The sequence below is a fragment of the Sturnus vulgaris genome, chromosome 23 (assembly GCF_052056855.1).
Source record: "Sturnus vulgaris isolate bStuVul1 chromosome 23, bStuVul1.hap1, whole genome shotgun sequence".
In the NCBI taxonomy this organism is placed as follows: Eukaryota; Metazoa; Chordata; class Aves; order Passeriformes; family Sturnidae; genus Sturnus; species Sturnus vulgaris.
Window position 1 is genome coordinate 3,774,337 of NC_142265.1, and position 9,456 is coordinate 3,783,792.

The window sequence follows — 9,456 nt, forward strand, 5'->3', positions numbered from 1 at the left end:
AGCGGGCAGGGGTGGGAGGGGTGTGGGGCAGGTGGGGCCCAGCAGTGATCTCCCATGTGTACATACAGGCACGTGTGACATCACTGCCAGGTGTGTGACAGCTGGTGACATCACGCTGGTGGACAGAGTGTGAAGTGACATAACTTGTGGGCAGGAGATGACTTGTGAGGTGCTGGCATGAGATGGGTGGTGATGTCACTACTGGACAGGTGATGGCTGCTGTGACGCCATACAGGTGTGTGTGATGTCACTGCTGGATGTGTGACGCCACACAGGTGTGTGTAGTGGCTGGAGTGACATCATTCCGCTGCGTGTGACATCACTGCTAGGCACGACTGTGGGTGTGACATCATACAGGCATGTGTCATGTCACCACTGCTGTGTGTTGGTGAGTGTGACATCATGCAGGCACACATGACATCCCTGATGGACATGGGACGTGCCTGTGTGGCACCATACAGGCATCAGTCAGATGCTGTGATGTCACACACTCATTGTGACATCGTATCTCCTGACAGAGGGTGTGACATCATGGGCACGGGGCATCATGATGTCACATCACTCTGCTGGTGCACCGTGACATCACCCTGCCCTATGACATCACCCAGAAGGTCGTGGGACATCCCTCCCCGCCTCGAAATCCACACAAACTCACCCAAAGCGCCGGTGCTGGGCAACGCAGCAGCTTTTAATCAGAAAACCCCTAAAAAAAGTGTGTGTGTGTGTGTGTGTGTGTGTGGCCACGTCACCCACCCCCCACCTTTAATGCTCTTTTATGAAAAATCCCTCATTTCACCTGATATATAGATATAGAAAAAAAAAATAATAAGAAGGGGACCCCCCTGAGGCAGAGCTGGGGCTGGTTTGGGGGGTGATATTTATGGGGAGACTCGGTCCCTCCAAACCCAGAGAGCCCCTGCACCCATTAAACACGCCCACGATGAGTCCAGCTGCTCGAGGCATCTGTTCAAAAAAAAAGGAGACCCAAAAAGGGACAAAACCACCCCAGGAAACAGGGAGTGGGGTGGGCTGGCTATGGGCACCCCTGTTTTTTTCGGGGGGTGCTCACACCAAGGAGCCAGCTCGGCTCTGTGCTGGCACCATGACAGGAACGGCACCTGCTCGTGCCAGGCTGGAGGGGGGCAACGAGCCCATGGGAGCGGGGGCTGGGTCCTGGCGGCGCTGGGGGGTCCCGTTAAGGGCAGGGGGTGAGAGGTTGGGGGGCCGCCCCCCTCCCCGGGGCGGGGGTCCCCGGTAGCTGCCGGTGGTGGTGAGGATGGAGGTGGTGTCGGAGGGGGCCCTGGCCCCGTAGGGTTGCCGGGTGCCGGCGATGGAGGACAGGGTGCTGGTTTTGGACATGGTGTCTGAAGCTGGCCTCCGTGCCCACGACGGGGTTTTGGGTGCCACGGCGTCTTCCCTGCCAAGAGTGGGGAGAGTCAGAGAGATGAGCTCTGGGAACCCTTCCATTCCCCGCCCCAGCATTGCTCTCCCTGAGCAATGAGGTTGTGCAGATATCCTGGACCCCCAAACAGAAGGAAAAAAGGGAAAGAGGAAAACAAGAGGTGGAAAATGCCCTCATTAACGCTGAAACCTAATGACAACTGGCCAGAGGCGGAAACTTCCCTCCTGATTGTTATCTCTGGAGCATGTTGATGACTGGCCAAACATCTAGAACCCTTCTCCACTATTAACTCTGAGCCTGAGAAATGACAGGCCAGAGGTGGAAAACCCTCCTTGCCTGTTAACCCTGAAACCTAATGATGATTTGAACCCCTTCCACAGGAAAAGCGCCTCACTTGATCTCGTTGGGTCCCTCCTCCTGGCTGTCACGTTTTTTCCTCCTGTAGCCAACAATCTTCTGGGCAAAGAAGATGATGGTGGCCAGGGCACCCAGGGAGCCCAGCACGGCGGCGGCAATGACTGCTTTGGTGCTTGCTGCCAGATAGAGAGAGAGATTCCCTTATTCCCTTATTCCCACCGGGACCTCATGTGTCCCCCTCCCTGACCCAGTGGACACGTACTCACTTGAGTGTACCTCCAGGACAATGCTGCAGTTCTTAGAACCTGCTTGGTTTTCAGCCCTGCAGACGTAGAGCCCCGACATTTCCAGGGTGAGGTTGGTCAGCTTGAGGGTGCCCCTGGCCTGGTCTGCAGGTGAGAAATTTTGAGTGCTGCTTCACAGCCACACCTACACCCTCCACCTCCTCGTGCAGGAAGCGGTTAAGAGGATGAAGCCAAAGATTTCCTCAGCTGAATCTTGTCAGGATATTCCATCCCCCTCCCCAGCCCCACGCTGGTGTCACCTTACCTTGGGCAGGGGAGAAGAAGACCTGCCGGGTGGGCGACTCGCGCTGCCACTGGTACATGGGCGAGGGCTTCCCCTTCTTGGAGGAGCAGCTCAAGGTCACGTTGGCCCCCACGACGGCGCTGCCGTGCAGTTGGCAGGCGGGCACGGCCGGTGGCACTGTGGGCACTGACGTTAGTCCCGAGGGTCCCCGTGGGGAGCCCCCAGGGTGACTGGCAGAGCCTTACCCAGCACGGTGAGGTTGATGACGCCGATGTTCTTGTCCAGCCTGATGGTGTCATCCTCCACATTGACGGAGCACATGTACTGACCCGAGTCTTGCTCGCGGGTGGCGTTGATGAACACCGAGATGTTGCGGCTGTTGACGTCATACAGGAACCCTATGCGGGGCTTCAGATCAGTCTCCTCCACCTTCACCTTCCCGCCCAGGTATGACAGGATCTGCACAGGAAAAACCACATGCTTTCACTTCTGGAAGGTGTTGCTGGAGAGAAAAACACCCCAAATCCCAAATTCTGTAGAGCAGTGGTTGCTGCATAAGTGTCCTCCAGCCTTACCTGCCCTAAGCATCCTGGACAAGGGAACTGCAGGCAGCTCCCCACCACAGGCACAAATACCCTGACACGGGCACCATGAGGAACTGTCTCATCACGAGCATCTCCCCATCAGGGGCACCACAAATAGTGCCCCCATTGTGGGCATTTTCCCATTGTAGGCACCACAGACATCTCCCCACCATGGGTATCTCCCCATCTGAGCACGACAAGCACCTGCCCTATTGCAGGCACCCTGGGCATGCCCCCAGTGTGGGCATCTCCCCTCATGGGCACAATGAGCACCTCCCCACTGCGGGCACCTGCTGATCATGAGGACCACAATCATCTCCCCACTGTAAGCATCTCCCACCGTGGACACCACAACCACCTCTCTGTACAGGCATCTCCCCATTTTGGATCTCTCCCTATCTGGTTTCTCTCCCTGCTGTCAGCACCACAAGCACCTCCCTACTGCAGGAACTGTGGGCATGACCTCATCATGGGCATCTATCCATCACCATGAACATCCCCCATCAGGGCATCCCCCTATGGTGGGCACCATAAGCTTCCCCCATCGTGGGCACTACCTTATCATGGGCACCACGAGCAGCTCCCCATGGGTATGGGGATGGCACCATGGGTAAATCCCCATGAGCATTTCCCCCATGGTGCTGGTGCCACCTTCCCATGGTGGTCACCTTCCCAACTTCACCCCATCATGAGCCAACTCTCCACCATGAGCACCACAAGCATACCCCCACTGAGGGAACCACATGCATCTCCCCATGGGCACATCCCCACCCTGAGCATCTCCCCATGGGCACATCCCTACCATGAGCATCTCCCCATTGCGGGCATCTCCCCATCATGGGCACCACGTCCTTACCATGGACATTTATCCATTGTGGGCATCTTCCCTGCACGGGCACCACAAATGCCATCCCATCATGAGCATCCCACGGTGGGCACCATAATCTTCCCCCCATCATGGGCACCACCAGCACCCCCTCCATGGCTCCCTCCATCTCCTGTGCTGCAGCCCCTGCCCTCATCTCACCTGGAAGGGAGCAGGATTCTTGCTCAGCATCCAGCTGACGTAGGGCTTGTTCTGGGAGTGGCTGGTGTACCAGGCAGGCAGCACCGCCTGCTGCCCCTCCACGGAGAACACCAGGCTCGTCCCCACATGCACCTCCAGCACGGCCAAGGAGACACCTGCCCATGGGAGAGGGAAGAAACCAGGAAATGACTTAACCCCAGGTGCCACTTCTCTACAAAACCTCACTGACTGTGAGAAAAAGCCCCATTCCCAAGACAAAACAACAATCCCAGGTTTTATCAGCAGGAAGCTGAGCCAGGAGAACATTTTGCCTCCTTCCCTGCTGCAGGAAGGGCTTTTTGCCTGCTCTGGAGGATGCAGGACATTGCTGTTCCCTCCCATCCCAGCTTCCGCCACGCACTCGGCTTGGGAATTCCTAAGGCCCAAGTCCCCCCTCCCAGGAGAGAGCTGCCTCCAGACAACCCCTTAGCTCAGTATTGGGGTACTCCCAGCCCCCCATAATGCTGCACCAGATCCCATGGGATTTATTTGTAGGGTTCCCCCATATGCACCCCACAAGCTTTCTCCAGCATCCCAGTATCCCCGCTTTTTGCTGCCAGCACTAAACTGGGATAATCCATGAGCGGCTTCCTCTGGTGCCCAATCTCATTTGACCCCAAATACGCCATCCCAATCCCCTGTCACCATGTCCCTGCATCCCAGCATCCCCCCAAGCCCCACTGGGAGGAGTGATGGGGTAGGAGTGGGTACCACAGATCGGAGAGGGATGCTCAGCTCATTCCCCAGCTTTGCCCGTAAGGCTCAGCCACGAAATTAATCGGCTCAGGCGAGGCTGAGTTTGTGCTGGGCTCGGTTTGTTTTTCCCAGGGGAACATCACTGAGGCCCTGCATCCATCCCTGCATCCCCCATCGATCCATGACCCCGGCTGGCCCCGCTCCTGCCAGTGCTCCAGGCGTGCTTCACATCGGGATGCAGGGGGGGAAGGATGATGCCATCCCATCATCCCAAATCCTCAGTTTTGGGGGAAAAACCCCTTGGGTTTGAAGGATTTCGGGAGCTTTCAATAACCTCGCACTTTTCCTTAAGAGCTCGGAGGTTTTAATTGGATTTTTCCAGGGTGGGAAGAGGAAAACAAGGCGCTGGGGGGTATTTTTAGCCTCCTCCCGCATCCGTTCATCCCCCTCCTGGCAAGGCATTGGTGCCATTTCCGGACGGAGCCTTCCAGCTCCAGGCAGGAAACTCTGCTCCGGCTGATAAGTCTTCTCAGGAATTAAAAAAAAAAAATAATTAAATTTCCTTTCTCTGGTGAAAAACTGGGAGAAATAAGGCCCAGTCTGGTGAGGATGCGTAAAAATAGCTCACCCAGGCTAAGAACATAAACCTTTAAATCCTGGAGGGTTGTGGGGGGAGAGATACTGGAGGTGCCTGCAGGTCCCAAATCATTGATAATATTATTTATTAATCATATCAATTATATAAAGCTGTGGTAGCTGATCCAATAGACAGTATGGGGAAAAAATTGTAATTATAGTGTATTTATATGTAATTATACAGATAATTGTATTAAATTTAGAGAAAGTGGAAAGAAATATGGGATGGCGACTCATTAAATTGGAATTTCCAGAACAAAATAGATCATCGAGAACATATAATTTATAATAGTTATAAATACAGGTATATTTTTATAAGAATAGGGATAATAGTGGGGATGTGAGAGTGATAATAGTGCTCGGAATAAGGTGAGTAATGATCAAAGTGAGAATAATAATTATAAAAGTGGGAATAATCATGATAAAAGTGATATTAATAATGATAATAAAAATAATGGTAATAGTGATTATAATAATTGTAACAATTATTCCAATACAATAATGATAACAGTCATAATAATTATAATACTGATATGGCTATTGATATGGATACTGATACTAATACTAAAAATACTAATACTAATACTACTAATACTAAAAATACTAATACTACTAATACTAATCAAAACTATGCAGTTAATTAATTATGAACATGGCACAGCCCCTAAACCTGCCTGCATTCCCAACAGCTGGGAAAATCCAGGTGTTTTCAGCCCTGATCCTCCATTACTATAAAAGTGTGTTAAATTAGGATAATTTAGAAGAAAACAGATTATATTCAATAAGTGTACTGTAATTTATATTAGAAATATTAGAATAACAGGTAATAGACCTTGTAGAATAATTATAATTGCAATTTCATAAAAATAATTGTAACAGTTATAATAACAACAATTATAACAGCGATTATAATGATAATAGTAATAAAAGAGTGATAATAAGCATAATGATGATAAAAATAATAAAATATTATTCATAATATAGTTCATTAATGATGCAGATGGCATCAATAAAAGACTCCACAGCTTCTACACTCCTGTGCACCCTCAACAGCTGGGAAAATCCAGATTTTTCATCCCACCTCCTCCATCACCATGACTTTTTGGGCACAATAAAGGTGCTGGGCCAAAGGGTGCTGGGGATTCCTGGGGAATAAAGAATAAATAAAATAGGGAAAAGATGTTCTGGCACCAGCCAGAGGTTTCCCCTCGCACCCTAAGGCATTAAAACAGCCCCGTGTGCCTCAGAGCTGCTCCCAGCGCTGCAAACCGGGGTGTGTTAACTCTGAAACTTAATTATGATTATGTTAATGATGTTAATTGTGCTCTGGGGCTGCAGCTTTGCTCTGTCATCCTTGAAATTCCTGTGGCAGCAGCAGATCCTGGCTCCACCATCTCCCCTCCGGGGTACTGGGGAGAGGGAGATGGATCCCGATCTGCTCGCTCCCCAAAATCCCCTTTTTTTTTGCAGAATTCACCCAAATTCCTCATCTCGAACAGATGTGACCCTAAAAAGGGCTGGTGGGGCTGCAGGCACGGGACCGAACCCCCTGGCACAGCTCTGGCTTTGGCCACCTCGACGCTCCAAATCCTCTAATGCTTTAACCAGATCGAAAAAATTAAGCCGCTCGCGGTGCTCGTACGAATCCGGGGGGGCCCGGGGCCCTCGGCCCCTCCCGCCTGCTCTTTGGGCTCAAAACCTGGATTTTTATCCAGCTGCCCTGAGCTAAACACCTGCCCGGGTGTTTTCCCCCCGCCCCAGCCCATCTGCTGGGATTTTTTTGCATATGGAAAAACAAAATAGACTTAAATTTACCTTTAAAAATAGCTATATTTTTTTTCCCCTGCGGAATAAATATCTTAAAATTTAGCAGACAACAAATACTTCAAATTTTCTCATGACAACAAATAAAAAACTGCTTTAAATTTCGCTTTGAATTCTTTCCCTATGGAAAAAAATCACCTTTAAATCCCTGCAATCTTAACATTAATCCCTGTGCTGATATCAATCACCCTATCCTCAAAATTGCATCATTTTGCCGCCCGAAAAAAAGCTGTTTCCTGGCTCTGGCACAGTCTGAACCCCCCAAAAAGCAAACTCCTCCTGCAGCCCCCTCCCCGAGTCCCTAAACCATTAACAGTATGGGGAATTAAATCCCGGGGGTGGTTGGGGTTTGATGACCCCGGTTGATAGGATTAAAGCGCTCGAGTCATGTGAAACCCAGACCCAAATTAAATCCCAAAAGACCAAGCTTGGGATTTAAAATACACAGCGGGAATCTGGCCGGAAAAGGGACCCTTGAAAAAGCTTGGAAAAAGGTCAAGGAGCATCTCGGCACCGCGACGCAGCTTTCTCTTTTTTTAAAAAATTTTTTTTGGGGAATTTTTTTTCTCCTTTTCTTCCCTTAACTTTGACTATTTATAAACGGGCAGATAGGAGATGCCGGGCTGTGGAACAGTGTCCTTTGGGAAAATCCACAGCGGCATTTCTCACGACCCCGGGGGCGGGGGGGGAGCAGAAAGTGCCCTATCCTCCAGAGAGACCAAATTTGGGGAAAAAAAATTAAATAATGCAATAATCATATGTGACTTTGCTATAGATGGAAACGTGCTTCACCCCTGGGTGTGGGAGAGAGAGGCGGAGATGGGATGGGATAGGGATGGGATGAGACTGGAATGGGATTGAGGAAGGGATTGGAGTTGGGATTGGGGATGGGATGGGATCGGGACTGGGAGGAGAACAGGGATGGCTGACATCCCTCATTTCGCTTTTCCCCATCACAATCCCATGAGGATCCCACAGGACCAGGAAGGATTGCTTGAAAGCAAAACTAAAGGAAAAACACACTTGGGGTTCAAAAGGGTCTTTTTGCTGCATTTTTGAGCTGTCAGTGCCCGTGATGTCACATCCCAGGGCTCCAGCGTGACTTTTTTTGTGGGAATCCATCATGATTCCATGCAAAAACGCCATCAGGATGCGGCAAAGGAGCGCCCTGGTGGGATTTAAGGGCTGAGTGACCCCTGCGCCTCACACCAACATGCTTTACTTAACTTTCATCAAGGAAGAAAACCTTCAAGGAGGAACAAGTGACGGCTCCAGGACCCCCACCCAGTGCTGTGCTGGAAGGAAATGCTGCTGCCATTGTTTTTGGGGCCGTTTCCTTTCTCCAAAGGCCTCTCCTTCTCTGGGAACGCCAAAGGATGTTTCCTTTCGGAGCAACCGAGGCAGTTCCAAAGAAACTCAAATAGGGTGGGAAATGAGGGGTGGAAGAAGAAAGAAACCCACGGACAGAGAAGGCTTGAGACCCCTCATCTCAAACCAGCTGGGATGGCTGTGGAGCACCAGTAAACAAGGGAAAACAAATGGATTTTTTCCTGCCCAATGCCACGCAGGGAGAGAACTGTGGACTCTCACATGGGAGTCCCTGGTGTGTCCCCATATGGGGGTGCTTCGGGTTTGGGGGTGCTGGAAGCGGCTGTTTGGCAGCTCCAAGGTACAAATGGCTTTTCCCGGGAAGATTCAGATTTTCTCCAGTTCGGGCACTCCTAAAAGGGGAGGGGGATGGATTGCCCCCCTCATCCCCCCGCCAATCTGCTGCTGGGGTAGGTAGGGGACTGGGGGCGCAGAGCCAGCTGGGTGCTGTGACCCCCATGCCCGGTACCCCACGGTCCTTCCCGGTGCCACCCTAAAGCTTCCCAGGCTCCTGCCCGGAGGTGCCAGGCTCCCGGGTGTCTTGCCCGGTGCCCCCGGCTGCTCCCACACCCTGCCCGGTGACCCCCTCGGTATCTCCGGGTCCTGCCCAAAAGCTCTCGCTCCTCTTGCCCGGTTCATCCCGCTTTTCCCGACTCCCAGCGGGCACCCCTCCGGTACCACCGCGTCCTGCCCCGTACCCACCGCGTCCTGAGCGGTTCCCTCCGATGCCCGATTCATCCCCAAAGCTCTCCCGCCTCCTGCCCCTCATCTCCCGGTACCCCACTCCCGGTGCCCCGCGCCGTCCCCCCGGATCCCCCCGGTGCCGCGGGGCTCACCCAGCAGCGCCGCCAGCGCCAGCGCCGCCCGTCGCAGCGCGCCCATGGCCGGAGCCGCCGCCGCAGCAGGTGCCGGGGGGGGGCCCGGGGGCAGCGGGGGCGGTGCCGGGCAGGTGGGGGCGGGACCGAGCCCACCACACCCCGAGTGGGTGTCCCGTC

At 52.5% G+C, this 9,456-nt stretch overlaps 1 protein-coding gene across 2 annotated transcripts; it reads right to left on the reverse strand.

The window, feature by feature from the left end:
* Window positions 1–26: 26 nt before the first annotated feature.
* ESAM (endothelial cell adhesion molecule) lies at window positions 27–9,444 on the reverse strand. 2 transcript variants are annotated; one of them, XM_088177870.1, is made up of 7 exons: window positions 9,298–9,444; window positions 3,899–4,053; window positions 2,533–2,746; window positions 2,309–2,464; window positions 2,026–2,148; window positions 1,797–1,935; window positions 27–1,417 (listed from the first exon to the last, which is right to left on the reverse strand). In XM_088177870.1, exons 1-7 carry the CDS (start codon window positions 9,341–9,343, stop codon window positions 1,066–1,068), a joined length of 1,185 nt encoding a protein of 394 aa, XP_088033996.1. In that variant the 5' UTR covers window positions 9,344–9,444; the 3' UTR covers window positions 27–1,065. The 2 variants fall into 2 exon arrangements, with proteins under 2 accessions (XP_088033996.1, XP_014744272.2); XM_014888786.2 differs by lacking the exon at window positions 9,298–9,444 and having other exon boundaries at window positions 3,899–9,213.
* Window positions 9,445–9,456: the final 12 nt, after the last annotated feature.